This window comes from Notamacropus eugenii, chromosome 3 (assembly GCF_028372415.1).
Source record: "Notamacropus eugenii isolate mMacEug1 chromosome 3, mMacEug1.pri_v2, whole genome shotgun sequence".
Lineage (NCBI taxonomy): Eukaryota > Metazoa > Chordata > Mammalia > Diprotodontia > Macropodidae > Notamacropus > Notamacropus eugenii.
The window spans coordinates 125,990,264-126,009,189 of record NC_092874.1 but is presented as its reverse complement, the minus strand read 5'-3'; the positions used below and the strand labels follow the sequence as shown (position 1 = coordinate 126,009,189).

The following is an 18,926-nucleotide window of genomic DNA, read 5'->3' as shown; positions in this document are numbered from 1 at the left end:
TGGCATTTCATAAGAAAAACTTTAAATAACAATAAAAATACTTTTAAAATGTTCACTTTACTTTTATTGAAAGCAAACTGAAAAAGTAGGTTCAATATTCATTCTTGTTAAACTTAACATTATTTCTTCCAAAGTGACCTCTTTTCCCGTTCTGACACTGAGACAACTTTACTCAGATGTGTTAAACAACAGTGACATCTAGAGGCCAAGTTAATGGCTGCTAGTCATAAACCAAGAGCCATCTTAATATCCAAGTTCAATTTTCACATTTCACATTAGACAAAACCAAATAAACCATCAAATGTAACCCTAAAAGTAGGCCCAACTTTAGATTCCATTATAAATACTCTTGGTGTTTGGTTAAAAAAAAAACCCTTAAGACATTTTTATTACTGTCAATTGAATCAGTATGTCAGGAATATCACCTAAGTTTTATGCAAAATTAACTAATACTTTACTAGAAGAAAAACAAGAGAAACAACCTAGTGATCAAGGCTCTTCTTATAACAAAAAAGAAATTAAAAACTGCATACCTTCTATCATGATTAAAGTATCTTCTGGAGCTTGGAGAATTCCATCATTTTTTATAAAATGAATAACTATTTTTCTCTCTTGCTGGTTTTGGGTAGTCCATGCTTCTGAATTATACAGTGATGTATTTTGTAGTTTGGGATCTGGGTGTTCTGTTGCAAGTTCTTGCAAAACTAACTCAAGGTCACTTTCATGTGGAACTTCTTGCCTAAAACCATTTTATAATATATAAGCAAATGATTTAAAGAAAAAAGCTATTTGTAAGACTAAAACAGTGAAGGTTAACAAACTATTATCAGTAAAGCACAGCACTTACGCTACTTACTAAGTTTTTCATTATAAAGATATATTTAGACAGCTAAGTAGTTCTTATACATTATAAAACATTTAGCAACGTTATGAAAGGCAACTGAAAAGAAAAGCATGTTCAAATCACAATTTTACATATACCAGTAAGCTCAAACTCTGGATTTAAAACTTCAAGACTGTCTCTAATAATCTCCAGGAATGTTATAAAAACCTTAGAAAAACTGATTTCCTAAAAATAGGATTAAGCTGTTATTACACTTTTAATGGAGTATGGATGTATCACAAAATTAAGACAATCATATTAGCTGAAATTCCCAAAAGGATGGAAATTAATGAAAGAGAGCAAAGATTCTTAGTCTTTTTTTAATGTCATGGACCCCTTTGGTATTTCTGTGAAGTCTATAGAATACTTCTCAGAATCATGTTTTTAAATGCATAAAAATGTATAGGATTACAAAGCAATCAGTAAATTGAAATAAGTTATAAAAATATTCAAAAACAAATTCACAGAGAACAGGCCCCAATAAGAACAAGTCAAAGCCTTGTAGATCTCCCTCATCAGTGGCTCCTAACACCAAAACATATGCAATGTTGCATTTAACGAAAAACAGGAAATTGCACACAAAATCAGTATCAGGATGTCAATTACAAAAGGTTTGCAAGGCACTATATATACTGTATGTGCAAGCAGGTTCTGCCAAGGATAACCACTGTAATAAAAGGGTAATGTGACAGAATTATGAAGCATCATAATTCTTATAAGGCAGGTCCATCTTAAGTCCTAAATTAGGGGATTTGGTTACTGAGTCAAAAATAATTCCCTATCTAAGAATGGCCCAGAGCATGATTCGTAAAGTACAGCAGTATAGCAAGACATCAAGAGTGTGTGTGTACATACATACATCAATATATGTATAAACATTAATGCATATTATTATAAAACCTTAATTAACTGGTATCCAAATAAGTAGAATCTGAATCAGTATCTACTACAGTGTTAATTAAAATTATCTCACTAACAGATTCAGGCAAAAACTGCAGCTTTCATGGATGTGGACTAGTGTCAGTATATTATATACATACATCACTACAGTGCTTTATAGTTAAGAACTGATGCTTGGGACAGTGAATTCATTATGCCATAAAATCATTAATCATCAAAGGAATATTTTAAATTATGCACACAATTAGGTAGTTATGAAAAAAGGATAGTAAGGATTTCAGTAAGACTTCTAAAAAAGTTAAAAAAAGGTCATCAATTAACTCGAAATAGTAACTAACAAACCATAATATTCTATTTCTTCAATGTAGAGATAAAAGAACAGAAGGAAAGAGGGAAGGAAGAATTAAGTGCCTACTATGTGCAAAGCACTGTACAAATATTATCTCATTTGATCCTTACAACAACTCTGGGAGCTAGATGCTATCATTATCCCCATTTTACAGTTGAGGAAACTAAGGGGAAAAGAAGTTAACTGACTTGCCCAGAGTCAGTCACACAGCTATTAAGTGTATGAATGTGGATTTGAACTTAGCTCTTCATGACTCCAGGCCCAGTGATCTATCTTCTGGGCCACTTAACTACTCTACTAAATTAAGGATTTACTCTAATGCCTTTCTTGGAAACACCATCTCCCTTACTCCTCTAAAAGGCAAATGAGAAAATCCAGCTGAGAATTTTGAAAAATAAGAGAAATTAATTGTTAAATAATGATTCTTCAGAGATTATCTACCAAGGTTACCAGAGTGAATCAACAGAGACTAAAGAATAGTGAATATTCTTACTGAAAGTAATCAGAATGGTGTAAACCAGGGTTACAGTCTCAAAATCCACTGCATGAAATATAAATATATTTACTTGATCATTCTAAGAATTAAAATTCAATGATATACTACACAATACACAGAAATAATCTGAAGTAAATTATTTTTTTGAGCAGATGAAACACTCACAGTGAATGGCAGTTAGGACAATGAAGTTTAACAGACTGATAGAGTTTCTGGGGTTCGTAGTTCCTCAGTTTTGCTCTGATGCGATACTGCTGAGGGGCATCACGTTTCAAAATAGCACTCAATGGAGTTGTCTCCAAATACTGGTGATCTGTAAGTACTATAAAACAGTGTTTTAGGATGAATAAAGCATTCCATGAATCCCTCTAAACCAAATATTTATGATGAAGTCCAATTAATTTAGATTACTTTATTTCAGAATTTGTAACAATCTGTACAAGGGGTTGGCAGAAATGAACCTTATATCATCTACAAAGAAAGGATTTTTAAGAAGTTCTATGTAACAAGAATGGTAGGGGAATGCTTATTATATTCAAGATAGCCTGTTTTTAATGTACTTTAGGACATCCTTTTAGATATAATATACCAATTAAAATTTCTCCAGTATGAACAATTCAAATTTGCTTTAACAAACACATTAAAGCAGGTATTTTTAAAGAAACCTATATATACTAGGAAGAGTTTGACTATGCAGTTCCAATTACTGTATGTACTTGAAATTAATACAAGGTAGTTCTTTGAAAGTTTTCTATCACTCAAACATCTCTAATTAAGTATTATTCAGTTAATTAGTCCCAAATGATGAAGTTTTACTATACTATCATTAAAACTCCTAAACTGGCTGTCTATTTTCTTCCTGTGTGACACACTTATTCTCCTTATTTCTAAGATAAGCAGGTTGGACTAAATAACCTCTAAGATTCCTTCAAAAGCCAAAACCTATGTGTCAGGTTCTACTATTGCTTCTGGAACCACACTGGGAGGAAGATGAGAGCAATGCAAGGGAGGGTTAACTGGGAAGTAGCCATAAAATAAAGCATTTTAGCTTATCTTGGAAAAGAGGCTTGGAAATAATACTAGACAATTCTTGAAATTAGGCAGGAAGGGACCTAGTCTGCTTAGGGATCTAGAAGCAACTTTTCCTACCCTAGCTGAACACTATCCAATAGTGTTTGATGGGGACACAAAGTTCTATTGGTCTCTAAGACACTTTCTATTCCCTTTTTCTTTCTCTCTACATGGATGTTCTCCTGAGCACTCAGTTTTATTCTAATCTCTAGAAGGTTGCCTCCATCCAGCAAGATTCAAAAGCTAATAGTTTAAGGGAAGACGATTTTAAAAATGATTTTCTGAACTCCCTTTAGTAAAGATGACCAACTTAATTAATTGCAGGATCTTATTATGGCCTTGGGGAATCGTCATTTGTAGTTTGTAGTACAATGTAGTTTTATATAGAAAGGTCAGCAGCAAAGCACTTTAAACATTTTAGGAATGTTTCCTCTTGAACCACTATAAATGAACAGAGAACCAAAACATAAAGTGCTGGGGTTGGAAGCTCAATTCCATGTGGACAGTCTCGGGCAGGTAAAGGTGGGAACTTCTAAATCTTAGAGTTCTCACGAGGCCCCCCATAATGTCACCAGGAATCGAGGAGGAGACCGAGCTAGCTCGTGTATTTCCGCCTCTTCCCGTGAGATACGTGATGGGTGGAGCATCCCCGCTCTGGAGGCTGTCCCGGATTGGGGCACACCTGTTGTTACCTAACAGGCTCGGTATTGACATGTAAACTACGCGACGGGAGAGCTTAAGTAGGGTCAGGAAAGCCTGAAAGTTCTCTTGGGCGGAGGGGCCACGTGTGAGGACAGAAGGCTCCGCTTTTCCTCTCTCCGCTCTTCCCTCCCCCTCTCTCCCCACTTACACTTCTACTTCCAATCTCTTATTGTAAGATCTTTGCCTCCTTGGGAGATTCTTCGCTCCCTCCTAAGGAAGAATTCCCCTGCACTTGTAACCAGAACCCTGAATAAAGCTCAACCCTTGTTCGACTCTGGAACGTCCTTTCTCTCATACGAGCATCCAGCTTGGCCAGCCGAAGACCTCGAGAGGTGAGGTAAGAAGACTCGGGTAGCCCACAGGCCTCTAGGCCTGGCAATAAAGCATGATCATTACTAAAGTTATAAAATTAAATGGTCACATTTTTATTCAGTTGAATATATAGCATGTGTAAACTTATTAAATTCTGAATTATGACATCCTTCAACTCTTCTCAGGGCAGTACTCAGTATCAATGATATAGTAGGCACCTTTTCAATACAGTAATTATAAACTGGGTTAAATATCAAAATATATATCTTTAGAAATTCAATTTACCTGATAACAAAATGAAATAAAGTAACGAGGTAAGGGGTAAGGAATTAAATATGACCATGTTCTACCCTCATAGGAAACTTTCATGACTCTTAAATTGAATAGACAAGCTAGTAAATGCTTTCAGGAAACATTTAGGCATCTTCACTACAAAAAAAATATACGGGGGAGGGGTGGAGGGAATGGGGGAGGGGGTCAGGGACGGCTGTGTTGTCATACCTGTGGCAGATAGCTGTTGACATCTTTCTACATCACAAGGCGACACAAAGTCTTGGGCTACAAGAAAGACAAAAATAACTACCACATCACAATTCTGAAGGAAGGAAAGGGAAGTGTAGCTAAAGTTAAAATCTTGTTAATTTGAATAGGATGATTTTAAAATATAATAAAGTAGTACCACCTTTTATCATGGTAACAAACAAAAGAAATTACAAATTTCAAAATTATTCCTAAAAAGAAGACTTCACTTTTGAGAAGAGAAAAAAAACCTTATTTCTGAGAGTAACTATTTCAGCTTACAAACTCTGCCCCTTTAACTATCAATTCCCAATGAATCCTTCTCTCCCAAAAAACTATCTGTCTTTAGAACAAAAGTACAGTCAAGCAAAAGAAATCATCACTATAGCCCTTGTGCACTTTTTAAATTAAAGACTGAGTCTCCCAATCTTGCCTTTGCTGGAAGAGTAAGGCCTATTCTAGGGCCAGATTTCACTACTGATCTGTACAAAAGCTTTGAACTACTCTGTTTCTGACTTGGGCTGGTGTGGTGTGGTGGTTCCCTGTTCTCAGGGGCTTTACTATATTGATAATGAACTTAGTGTGGACACTCAAGCTACACAGTTTACTGCAGCTGTCTTCCATATAGCTGGGATTACAGGTGTGCACCACCATGCCCAGCCCTTGTACATGCATATATTTAAAAATATTAAATTTATATGGATTCTTCCTTATAGGCATTTATATTGATTTTTTATAATCTTCCTAGTGCAACATCTACAGTAAATGCTGGGATATACTGAGGAATGTGCTAGAGGAAGATCATATTGGCTCTAAGAATTGATTGTTAAATATTCAGTACATGCAATTACATTTTGAAGTCAGCAAATGCTGAAAATCAGGACTCGATTAATTGTTTTACTGAATATCTAGCTTAAGAAAGTGAAGGAGAAAATGGTCATACAGATTAAACTTAAAAGTTGGTTGTATGTACATTTGTTTCCCAGAGAGCTGGTTGGTTAAACATTTACCAGCATCTTTCTGGAGGTAACCCCAGCTAGATTATTAGAATTTTCCCCCCTTTTTCTCAGAGTATCAATTTTCATTTTGGGTGAATATTTGTGAGTTCAGTATAAATTTTACTTTTTCCATTGGTTTATTTAAATCAAAATACTATTTTGTGATATATTGTAAGCTTCTTGAGAGAAAGATCTATTTTGTTTTTATTTGTATTCTCAGCACCTAGCAAAAGGCCTGACACATAGTAGGCACATTAAAATTTTTTTTTTAATTGATTATGCTTTTTATAATCTCATCAGTGAATTCAGCTTAGGAAAGGTGAAATTTTAGTTCAGAAGAAGATTCTCTTTCTGATTTATTGGGTTTTGCTCCTGGCTCTATAAATAACTTGGTGTGAGACTGAGCAAGTTTTCTAACCTCTTTGGACCTCATTGTACTCATCTATATCATAAAATGACTGTGTTGGACTAATGAATTCTATAACTTCTTCCAGGCTTGTTTTAGTATTATATTAAAAAATGGACAAGAAAAAAAGCATTACTAGTCTCAAAAATACTTGTAAACTACCCTTTTTATTCTTATTTGGATACCAGCCTAATTGTGAGTCAATGAGCAGATAAAATGCTATATAAACATTCATGGCAAAACTAGAGAGCTAGAAGCCAGGAAAAAGTGGGCATTAGTTTAAAAAGGTGTGCTACAAATGGCTTCTGGATCTCCAGTGCAGTATAAAATATAGGTGGAGATAAATAGCATCCAAAAAAGTGCCAACAGTAGAGTGGCCTACAAACTAGGAAGAATGAGGCAGAAAGAATCCTGGGCCTTAGGGTCAGGAAGTCCTGAGGTCAAATTAAGCCTCAGACACTAACTGTGAGACCCTGGGCAAGTCACTTAAGCTCAGTTTCATCATCTGTAAAATGGGAATAACAAAAACATCTTTCCAGGGGTGTTGTGAGGATCGAATGAGACAATATTTGTCAAGAACTTAGTCCAGTGCCTGGCATATAACAGGGACTATATATAAATTCTAGCTATCATTAAAGTGATACAAAGAAAACCCATGAGTTTCACAGTTTTGTAATTCATTCAAATGTTCACTTCAAACCTAATAATTTTATACTTTATTAATTCTCTCTCTATAACATTATTAGGAGCTTGAGAACTTTTCTCCCATTAGAAGACTTTAAATTTGAGACTGTATTTCCACAGTGGAGAGGACCTGCTATATTATGCTAGGAAGACAAAGTATTTGTATTTTTTACGTACTTTCTGTGGTATAGCTAAAGTATATTCTGCACTGCATTACTGTACACTAGCAATTTGCTATTTGTACTATATTGGACCTGCAGTGTAACTGTTTCACCACTGGATGGTGACCTTATATCTTTGGTAGTTAACAGAGCAGCCAGGCTCACTTAAAGAGAACAGATAAGATTAGGGATATTCAAAGACAGAAATCAAATAAGTGAAGCTCAAGACAACAGTTTTCTTCACATCTTGTTAACCTTATTTAAATCATTCAGGCTGCATTTCCTTTTCCTTTGACAAGGTTACCTAAACTGCACAAAGTAATTCCACCCAAATAATTAGGGTAGAAAATGCTTTGAAGAAATCAAAAACTAAAATTCAATGAGTTAGAGACTTTTCACAAAAATTAACTTATCCATCTATGGATACTATGAAGGATTTTTAGGTGAGACATCAAAAAAGATGCAATATACTTTTGGAGCATTTATGTAATAAAAAAGTATCATTTTTAAGACTTCTTACAGGAAAAATTGTTTGAGATGTCATATTCCAAAACACGGCTATTCTCCAACTGCTGATACTCAGCTAGATCCACGGAATCTAAAAACCTATAATACAAAGAATACAGTATTTTCAAAATCCATGCTACTATATTCTGTATCACAAAACAAAATTACCAACTGAGATTAGCCCAGGTTCTTCAAAAGGGATATGGCCAACAGATAACTGCTGGAATAACAGGAGTTCAATGATGGTCTGGCAGTTTAGTAGTACATGGTTGCTGTTGTTGAGTCCTTTCACTTGGGTCCAACTTGCTGTCACCCTATTTGGGGTTTTCTTACCAAAAGATACTAAAATGGTTAGCCATTTCCTCCAGCGCAATTTACAGATGAGGAAACTGTGACAAACAGGATTAAGTGACTTGCCCAGGGTTACACAGCGATGAAGTGTCTGAAGCCAGACTGGAACTCAGAAAGATGATTTTCTGACTTCTCCAGGCCCAGAACTCTATTAGCTGCCCTGCAGTAGATGGTACTCTGAGCAAAGGTATAGCAAAAAGAATATTAGGATTGTAGTCAGGGATCCTGGGTTCAAAACCCACATCTGATTATTCTATTTGGTATTATTGTCATGAGCAAGTCACTTAACCTCTCTCAGACTCAGTTTCCTTATTTAGAATATGATCTTTTATAAAATGAAGAGCTTAGACCATACATGCTTTCAGCTCTATCTCTATTTTAACCCAAAAAAGCAAAATAAGATGCTGCTGCTTATCAAGTCTGAACTGCCTACAGTCTCTGAGACAATGCTTCCTCACAGCCTCTATCTACTACTCCCTGCTTCTGAAAAGATTGTTTCAATCAACTGTTATATTTTTCCATTCACTATCCCTGTGACTTCCTCAACAAAAGGATTCTTTGCTGGTCTGTTCCCTTATTGGTGTTTCCTCCCATTAGAAGATAAGCTTTATGAGGGCAGGGCCCATTTCACATCTGCATGGGTACCCCTGACATTTAGCAAAAGTACCTTCAGCTAAGTAAATTTTTCTCATGTATCCTTTCATCTTAATTATAGAAGACATAAAAAGGTGGTGTTGACATCTTAAAACCAATAAAAAAAATGGCATTAGATAATTTATTTTTAAAAAATAATGGTCCTTATTTTTTCCACTCACTTTATTCTGAGAGTAACATCAACTAAAATGAGCACTTGTGTACACACAGTCAACTACTACACCTCCTACTATACAAAAGAATTATGTGAAGTGGAAAGTACAGTTATACTGAAAACTATAGGGCTCTATCCTCACCTGGTCTGACACCCTGGACCTGATAAAAAGATAGCCATAACTTAACTATTTCTTTTATATTCCTAGGTGTCGAAGTATATATTTAATACTCTTACCTTTTCAGTTCTTCAACATCACAGTTATTGTCTGGCAAGACCTTGATTCCTCGACCATAGCAGGTACCTCCATGAAGATGAAATTCTAGATGGGGAATATCTGACTGCTTCTTAGGAGTTGCTGGTTGAATTTTTGCATGTAAACTATAGATCCTGAGAAAGGTTCCAACCTAAAATTAAAGTTATATTTTAAGTATAAAACTATTTCCTTCTTTTAAGAATGTTTAATCATATCATTTTCCTTTTATTTTGTGTTTCCTAAATTGAGGCATTCTATTTTGATTATCTTCTTCTTTGGCCCTGTCATTAAGAAATCTTGCCAAGTCAGAAGCTACATTCAAATGATGCCCCTGAAAGCTTTTTCATGTGCCAATACATTAGTGGGAAAAAAAATGAATATAATTCAAGATTCAGTACTTTCTAGGCATAACAGACTTCCCCAAAATTAGTACTGGGTCTTATGGGAGGAGCCTAACTATTCCCAAACTGTATTTAGAAAACAACTTATTCTCAACACTGAATATCCTAAGCCTGCATCTCCTTAGACCATGAATGGGACGGACTGCTAATTGTTAATCTGTTTTTATCTCCAAACATTAGATACTTAAGGATTTTGAAAGGTCACAGATAAGATTAATGTTACATATATATTAGTTGACATTGATGTAATGGATATGGTTATTCAGGATATAGAGTTATCCTTTTTGCATGATCAGACTTTTACCCAAAATTGCTGCCTGAATGGATGCTGACCATCCAGCTTCCATCTACTTACTCCAGGAACACGCTGAATAATGATCAAGCAGTCAAATAAGAAATCACAGTATGTGACTTATTTTACCCCACAACTTCATGAAAAGTTGGCCAGAAGGCCACATGCAATAAGAAAAGTTTTTAAGGCTCTGTCTAAAGGCAGTGATTCCCTCCCCCCACCTCCACCTCCTCAATTCAACACACACACACACACACACACACACACACACACACACACACACACACACACTACTCCTGTATATATACTATACTTCCCTAAGAAGATCAGAAAGCCCCAGGGTAGCCAACCTGGAAGTTATGGGGAGCTGCAGGGACCAATGCAGGTATGAGAGCACAGATACTAAGACAGAACAGGTATCCAAGTGGTCTGAGATCCTTTGCAAATCATCCTGATATGCCATAGAGAGCCCTGAAGATCAGTACTCTAAGCCTCTATGATCCAGGAGAGCCTAACTCTGGGAAGTGAAGGTCAGCACAAGAATCTAGAGAAACCAGGGCAAGACTAAGAAGGGCCAACCACTCCACCTAAAAATGTAGTAAGAGGCATAGCTTGGCTGGGGCAAATTCAGGAACTAAAGCTAGAGACAGGAATAAATCAAAAACATGGAGAAGTATCAAAAATCACTGTGGCTCTAGAGATGCTCCAAAAGTAGGAAAGAGTAACTCTAACAACTTCAAGAACAAATTTAAAAAACAGATTTTCCACAGGTTCACCTAAATACCTAGAAAGAATAAGTAAAAATGACATAAAACCTCTAGAGGAAAAAAATGGAAGAATAAACAGCTTAAAAGAAAAAGTGGTAAATATTATCAGAAGAACATACTCTCTGAAAACCAGAAAAGACCAGAAATGAATGCTTTTAAAAGACTATAAGAATTACTGGAATAAAATCAAAAGACCAAAATATAAGGCATGATATAAAAAATTACCTAGAAAATGGGTCAAGAAAAGATAATTAAAGATCATTGGGCTTCTTGACAACCATGTTTTAAGAAGAAAGTCTAGACACTATAATTTCAGTAAATTATATGTAAAAACTGTCCAATTCTATTGGAATGAAAGAGCAAAAAGAGAATGAAAGATCATTTCCTGAGAGTTCAAAAGAAAGTGTTCCAGGAATGTCATAATCGAAATCCAGAGCTCCCATTTCAAAGAAGAAAGTACTGCAAGAATCCAGAAGGAAGCAGTTCAAGTGCCAAGGAATCACAGTCAGGAATATGCAACTTCCACTACAGTTACAAGCAAACAAAGATCATATACAGAAGATACATGAGGAATTGATTTAAATTTAGAAAAATAAGAGCTATTTCCCAATAAGTAAGTGTTCCAAGGATATGAACAAATTTTCAAAGGAAGAAAGCCAAGCTATCAATAAGCATTTGAAAATATGCAATTAGAGAAATGCAAATTAAAGCAACTCTGAGGTTTTACCTCATACTTAACAAAAATACTAATAAAATATGTGTTCAACTCTCTTTCGTCCGTTTCAGACAAAACTAAGAAAACAGGAAAATGACAACTGTTGGAAGCATTATAGGAAAATAGACACATTATGTACTACTGGTTGAGTTGTGAATATTGGTCTAGACATTCTGGAAAGCATTTTGGAACTTTGGCAATAAAGTCACTAATCTGTGCATATCCTTTGCCCCAGTAATACTACTACATGACCTATATTCTAAAGAGATCAAAGAAAGGGAAGAAAAGATCAATATGTACGAAGATATTTAAAACTGAGTGTGTATGTGTGTGCGTGCGTGCGTGCGTGTGTGTGTGTGTGTGTGTGTGTGTGTAGCAGCAGCAGCAACATACTAGAAACTAAGGGAGTAAGGAATTAGGCAATGGCTAAATAAACTGTGACATATGAATACAATGAAATATTTTTGCACTATGTGAAATGATGAAATGGTTGATTTTAGAGAAAACTGGAAAGACTTGTATGAAGGGATACAAAGCCTACAGAACAAGAACTATTTATAAAGTAAAAACATTAGATAGAAAACAACAATATTTAAAGTCTTAAAAATTCTGAACAATATAAAGATAAATGATGATTCCAGAGGACCAAGAGCTGATGGCTACAAGATGTCAAAAAAGAAATGTTTTGCTTGACTTACATTAATAATGGTTTTACTTTTGTTGTGGTGATTGTTCAGTTATAGGAAAGAGGAGGTGAGAAGAAGAGAAAATAAATGCTAGAAAAAATAATAAACTAAATGTACAAACAACAAGGAAGTGGTAGCACTGGGCATCAGAAGAACCTCACTCTTAACTGAAACAGACAAAAGAATGTTAAACATATAAATACATACATGTGCACACACATATACAATTTGGTGTAGAAATATATCAAATTAAACAGAAGGAGATTAAAGAGGAAGATAAAGCAAGGCACAAATAAAAACTTCTTGATCGTGAAGGAGGATTTAAAGGGAAAAAAGAAAAGGTAGTAACTAAAATCAAAAGAAGTGTCCATTAACTGGATAATGATCAAACCGTGACATATTACTGTGAAATAAGAAATGACCAAAGACACAATTGCCGCGAGCCCTGAATAGTATAAATTGCTGCAGAGTAAAGGGGCAGAAACAAGAAAAGAATTAATAACAAATACAACAACACCGTAAAGACAAACAACTTCAAAAGATTTACAAACTTGCAACAATCGATCCTATCTCCAGAAGATCTATGATGAAGAATGTTACCTACTTCCAGACAAAGAGGTAGTACAAGAAGAAAAGAGACATGGTCAGTTAACTGCTTTTCCTCCTTACAACCTGTTTTGCTACTTCATACTAAGGACCATAGAACCCCTCCATCCAACTTGTTGCTGAACCATTCCATGCATATTGTATTCCCCATTAAAATGTGAGTTCCTCAACAGCAGGGACTGTTTTATTCTTCCATGTTTCCTAGTGCGTAGCACAGTGTTTTTATACAACAAGAGAATAAGTGCTTCATTCATTCAATCCTCATTTTCTTGATGATCGTTCCTTAAGGTTCTGTCCTTAGTCTTCTTCTCTTTCTAATATATTTTACAAAGTTTATTCACTACCATGGCTTTGAATACTATATATACTAAGGAGACTAACATTTGTAGTTATTTTCCCAAATGCTTATTTTATATATGAAGAAATAAAGGCTAAGAGAAGTTAAGAGATTTGCTCAAGGTTACACAGGTGACAGAGCCAAGATAAAAAAAATAAGGCCCTCTGACACCAAATTCAATGTTTTTTTCCTACTGTATCCCATTGCCTCCTCAAAAATAACAAATAAACATTCAAAATTCCTTCTATCAATGCTAGTGAGCACATTTTCTGGAACTTAAGAGTCACAGAATGTTGGCTAGAAACCTGAAAAGTTAAGAGACCTTCCCAGGGTCATTCATTCAGTAAATGTCAGAGGCAAGATCTTCCTGGCTTTGAGGCCGGCAATCTATCCACTATGCTCTGCTATCTATCCACTATGCTCTGCTACCTTTTATAGACAACAAGCAATATTTTTTGAAAATCTCTATTTCAAGTAGAATTTTCATTGTTTGTTCATTCATTTGTTCCTTTCTTTTTCTGTTTTGGATTTGTGATTTCATCAGGCTAGGGACCTCAATTTATAGAGACTCCACTTTTACAGAATGTAATTCATAGGCTTAGAGGGCAGCATGGAACCCTGAGAGAAGGGTAAGTAACTTGCTTATGGTTATATAGCTGATATCTGGCAAAGGTAGGAACTGGCCCCACACTTTCCCAACTCTAGGTCACATTGCCTTTCATTTCCATTTATACTCAGATTGAAATACTCAGTAAACTGAATTAGTCGGAATCATTAAGAAAATATAAAGACTAAGATTTTCTTACACTGACATGAATAAAGAAATTGTACAGTAAGAATAACAAGTTGTCATATTCATACATTCCTTCTGGTGGCAGTATTGTATTTTAGCTCAATTTTTAATTAAGAGGCTGGTGAAACAAAGCACATGTAATATTATAACAGAGTAGGTCAAACAGCAAATCAGTATGCTGACAAGCTTCCAAATAGTTTAAATTTTTAATGGTGAAACACTATCAGAAAGAAAAAGAATGTGGATATGAATTAAAATATTTAAGAAAAATGAATTGGAAAGAAATCATGAGGTTTAATCTTCTAAAAGCACTAAAGAAATGTATAATACTTCTAATCATTTATTTACCAAACAATCTGCATAAAATTTAAACAGTGTCTTCCTCCCCGGTACTTTAAGTAAGCATTCTAAATGAAAATAAGAATTCTGGTAATATGGTAAGTATTTTTAGTAATAGCAAAATCAAATACAATATACAGAAAAATATCAGAAGATACAAAGATTTTATAGACCCATAGAATGGAGAATTTGTTTAGCTGTACCTCACTTTACACAATACACATATTCATTAAAGTTATAGGAAAATAAATTTAAAATGAACTGAGGATTGGCTTAAACAATTTTTGATGTTCTTTTGCATCCAAAATTCTAATAAATTCTTCCAAAAGAGAAAAAATTATTTTAAAACAAATAATTACCCTACCTCTAAAGTACTACCCTGATACATGATTGTGGCTTGAAAGTACCCCTTAATTCTGAATGTACATGACACTGGATTCAAGTCCAGGAAGTTCAACTAATATGGAAAAGAAATATGAGGAAAAAAAAGTTCAGAACTGGCAATGGAGCAAATATTGCCCCAGTTTTCCAAGTGTCAACCTAATTTGAGAGAGTTTCATGAAAAGATTATATGGTAATGGTGCATTTTGTTTTCCCCATAAAAACTATATATGAGAGTTATCATTACATCATCATCATCATCTTACTGCTCACAATAATAATAATGAGGAGGAGGAGGATACAAAGAATGTCCTAGAGTCAGCTCAATTTACGATGGATCAATTCACAAAGTATCTAATAATGAGAGAAAGACAGTGAGAGAGTGAGAGAATCACAACTAACAAATATGTCTACCTTCACACACACACACACACATACAGTAGAGGATGGCCTGGTTCTGGGTTCTACTGATCTGCTGGGTACAGCTGTGCCTCTTTGTTTATTTCTGGGAGGATATGAATTATACAGGTTGAGCAGGTATACGTAGGATGCAATTTTCATCATTAGGAGGAATATCTTTATAGTTGAAATCGTAGATTCATTGAAATATCTAAGAATTACTATAAAGATAATATACTCCCATTGTGAAAAAAACCAACTAAACACTTTTAAAAATAAGTGATATGTCAAAGCAAAATGTTATTAGAAGAATTATTCTTTACAATACTTCAAACCAAAAACTTAACTCTTCTGTAGCAGAAAATGCCCAAGGCACAAAACTGAAACTGTATACAGTATAGTTACATACATACAATGCCAATATAATTACAGGGAAAAAAAATGTGGATCAGATCAGATTTCCAACATCATCAAGAGTATATAAAGGTATTAGACATGGAAGTAATGCCCCAGTTTGACACCCCCAGGTGTCTAGACACAAATTAGCAAACTTCAAACATTAATGAGGAAAACTGTTGAGATTAAAGTCAAAGACTGAAAGATTACATAAAATATTCTGTGACCAGATGGAAAGATGTGATTTGTTTACAGTATTTATAAAAGGCCAACCTTTTCCCACAAAATCTGTGAATCAAGGGAAAAGTCACAGATGACAGAAGATACAAGGAAGAAAGCAAAGAAAGAAAGAGAAAAAGAAAAGAAGTATGGAGATTAAAAGTGGCAATGACAGGAACAATGACAGATACGGAAAAGAAATGACAAAGATGGAAAGTAGATGACAACAAAAACCTTCTGAAGTCTGAGTAAGATCAAAATACTTTAAGGCACGAAGAAAAAAATTCTATTCTGTCTCTATTTTGGTTACAGGCTAAAAAAATTTTATATATATATATATGTATATATATATATATATACATATATATATATATACATATACATATATATATACATATATATATTTCAATTTTCTTCAAGTGTGCAATGAAAAAGACACACTAACCAAACGAAGTACATGAAGTATTCACTGTATGAGTCACAAACACCCAAAATGTAAGCGTCACTCCCACATTGATACATACCAAAACATAATATACGAAGGCAGTAATGATAGCCCTGACACATGTAAAGAACTGTTAGATTATAGAACTCCTTAACAGCCCAAGGTGAGAGCCCAACTTTTGAGATCTTGGACATATAAGGTTATAGGGGAGTAACAGAAGAAGCACAGAGTGGTAAGTCAATGTTATCCTACAGCCAGGCTCAATGCTGTGTTTATTTTGCAATGTTTGTTGTAAGAGGGTAGAATTTCACAACCAATACCAGCAGGGTAATAAGTTTTGTCAATACAGTCACAAGCCAAAGTAGCAAAGGACCAACCAATGTGCTTAGGAGTAGGAGAAAGGCTTATCAACTCAGATAGCAAAGAAGCCCTCCAAGAGGCAAAATTGCCTCCCAGAAGAGATGAAGCTAAATCCCATCAACACCAGGAAGATACACAGAACAGGATCAAAGGGACACGGGTTTCTGAGTTTCTTGGGCATAAAGCTTGACTCATTTCCAGCTACCTAAGCCTCCTGTTTTTGAGATGCCCAAAAGTGTCATTAGATATAACTCCCTGCTCAGCTGATGAGACACAGCAGGCAGTATTTGCACATAAAAACATGCCAGTATTGTCGATCACTCCCTTAATTATGCTCTACCTTTTAACTGTGCATGTTACATGTTTACTTGACTCCAGTTCCCTCATAGTAAAACTTCCTGTACCTCTCTTGTTGAGAAATCCTACATTCCTTTCTCAGCCCACTGATTTTCCCTGAATTCTATCTCTTTGGTGTAACTGAACTTCCAATGAGACCCCGTCCTGGCTGACAAAAACTGTTATACACCATCACTACTTTGTGATATCCCTATAGCTTCTATTTCAGAAACAAATTCCTCCTTATTGGTCAGAATCAAGTGGTCCTGTGGCTTCTTCTATTTTCTAAAGGATAAATTTATTAGTCAGATAAGCAAAGAATTCCTCATCTTTGCTTTTCTCAGAGACTTCAAATGGAAGTCTCCTTAACTGAAGTTTCCTATTACTACTATGGCTTGCCTATATGATCTGTGCCTAGATCTATACATGATCTGTTTCTAAAACTCATCATCCAATTCCTTTTTCTCAGTCTATAACACAATAACTCTTCTGTTTTTCCCACCAATAGTCCTTACTCAAATGCTCTACACAATGTCTTCCTCTTCCAGTATGTATATTTCTAGACCACAGTATAATCTCTTACTATACAATTCTATCTTACTATCCCCTTTTATGCAATTTATTCTTTCTTCAATATGTTTGCCAAAAGTCTTTGTGCAATTCTATGCCTCAGTAACATAAAACTACACTAAGACTTTTGGGACACTCTATATATTTTAAAATATTATATAATGCATTCTCATTAACATATATTCTTCATGTTTTACATTTTGTACATCACAAAATCTTAGAATTGAAAGGGATCTTAGTGGCCATCCTTTCCAACCCATCCTCAAAAGGAAGCCCCACTATAACACATCTGGCAAATAAGTTGTCCATTCTCTGGAGACTTCCAAAGGGAGCTCACCATTTCTAGAGGTAGTCCATTCCACTCTTGGATAGGTAATTGGAAAGAGGTTTTTTTTCTAACATCAAGACTAAATTTGAATCTTGTTCAATTCTTTCAGTTGTGTCCAACTTTTTGTGATCCCATTTGGCAAAGATACAGTGGTCTGTCATTTCCTTCTCCAGCTCATTTTACAGATGATGAAACTAAGGCAAACATGGTAAAGTGACTTGCCCAAGGTCACACACCTAGTAAGAGCCAGATCTGAACTCAGGAAGATGAGTCTTCCTAACTCTACGCCCAAAGCTCTAGCCACTGTGCCACCTAGTTGTCCCAAATGTGCCTCTTACCAGCTTCTATCTGTTGTTTCTGATTCTACGCTTTACAGCCAAATGGAATAAGTCTGTACATGACAGACCTTTACATAACTGAAGATAGCTATCATATACACCCTGAGTCTTTTCTGTTCTAATTCTTTCAAATGATCCTTTACCATGCTGTACACTCTTCAGCTTTCTATATTGTGGCTGCCCAAACTGTACCTAATATCCGACATATTATCTGAATGGAACAGAGTACAGAAGGAGCACTGCTCTTTATTCATAGAAACTATGCCTTCTTTAATGGAACCCCGGACTGCATTAGCTCTTTTGACTACCATATCACACTGTTAATTTGTATTTAGTGAATATGGTTTGCAGTCCATTCATATCTTTTCTAGTTACAACTGCTAACCATATCTTCCCCTTGTGAAGTAGGTGTTCTGGACAGTCAAAATCCTTTTCAATCTATCACATACTGCATTAGCTATCTATTCCATATTTGTGTCATCTACAAATTTGATGAGTTTGTCATCTATGCCTTTATCTAACTCAGGGATAAAACACTAAACAACATAATGCCAAACACAGATTCCATGGGACACTTAACTGGAGACGTTCTCCTACAACAATACAAATTAACAATAAAAATGAACATTCTATTTTCCTATCTTGCAATCAAGAGGTAAACATTTTAATTCTAGATACTGAAGTGTTTTGGCAGAAAGGAAAACTCAGTTAAATATTAATATGAAGTTACTGTTTCATTGAACCTGGCACATTAGTTAAGTACATAAATAAGTACTTTTTTTGCTCTGAAAAGAAAAACATGGCATCTATGACCA

General features: G+C 35.1%; 1 protein-coding gene across 4 annotated transcripts in view; it reads right to left on the bottom strand.

The window, feature by feature from the left end:
* POT1 (protection of telomeres 1) overlaps positions 1-18,926 on the bottom strand; it is a 115,686-nt gene that overhangs the window by 13,659 nt on the left and 83,101 nt on the right. For all 4 annotated transcript variants that reach the window (XM_072652840.1, XM_072652841.1, XM_072652842.1 and 1 more), the window contains 5 exons: positions 9,385-9,554; positions 8,002-8,087; positions 5,215-5,271; positions 2,794-2,950; positions 534-739 (listed from right to left, as the gene is read on the bottom strand). In XM_072652840.1, coding sequence (XP_072508941.1) covers positions 534-739; positions 2,794-2,950; positions 5,215-5,271; positions 8,002-8,087; positions 9,385-9,554 — 676 coding nt within the window. The remainder of the gene's footprint in view (positions 1-533; positions 740-2,793; positions 2,951-5,214; positions 5,272-8,001; positions 8,088-9,384; positions 9,555-18,926) is intronic.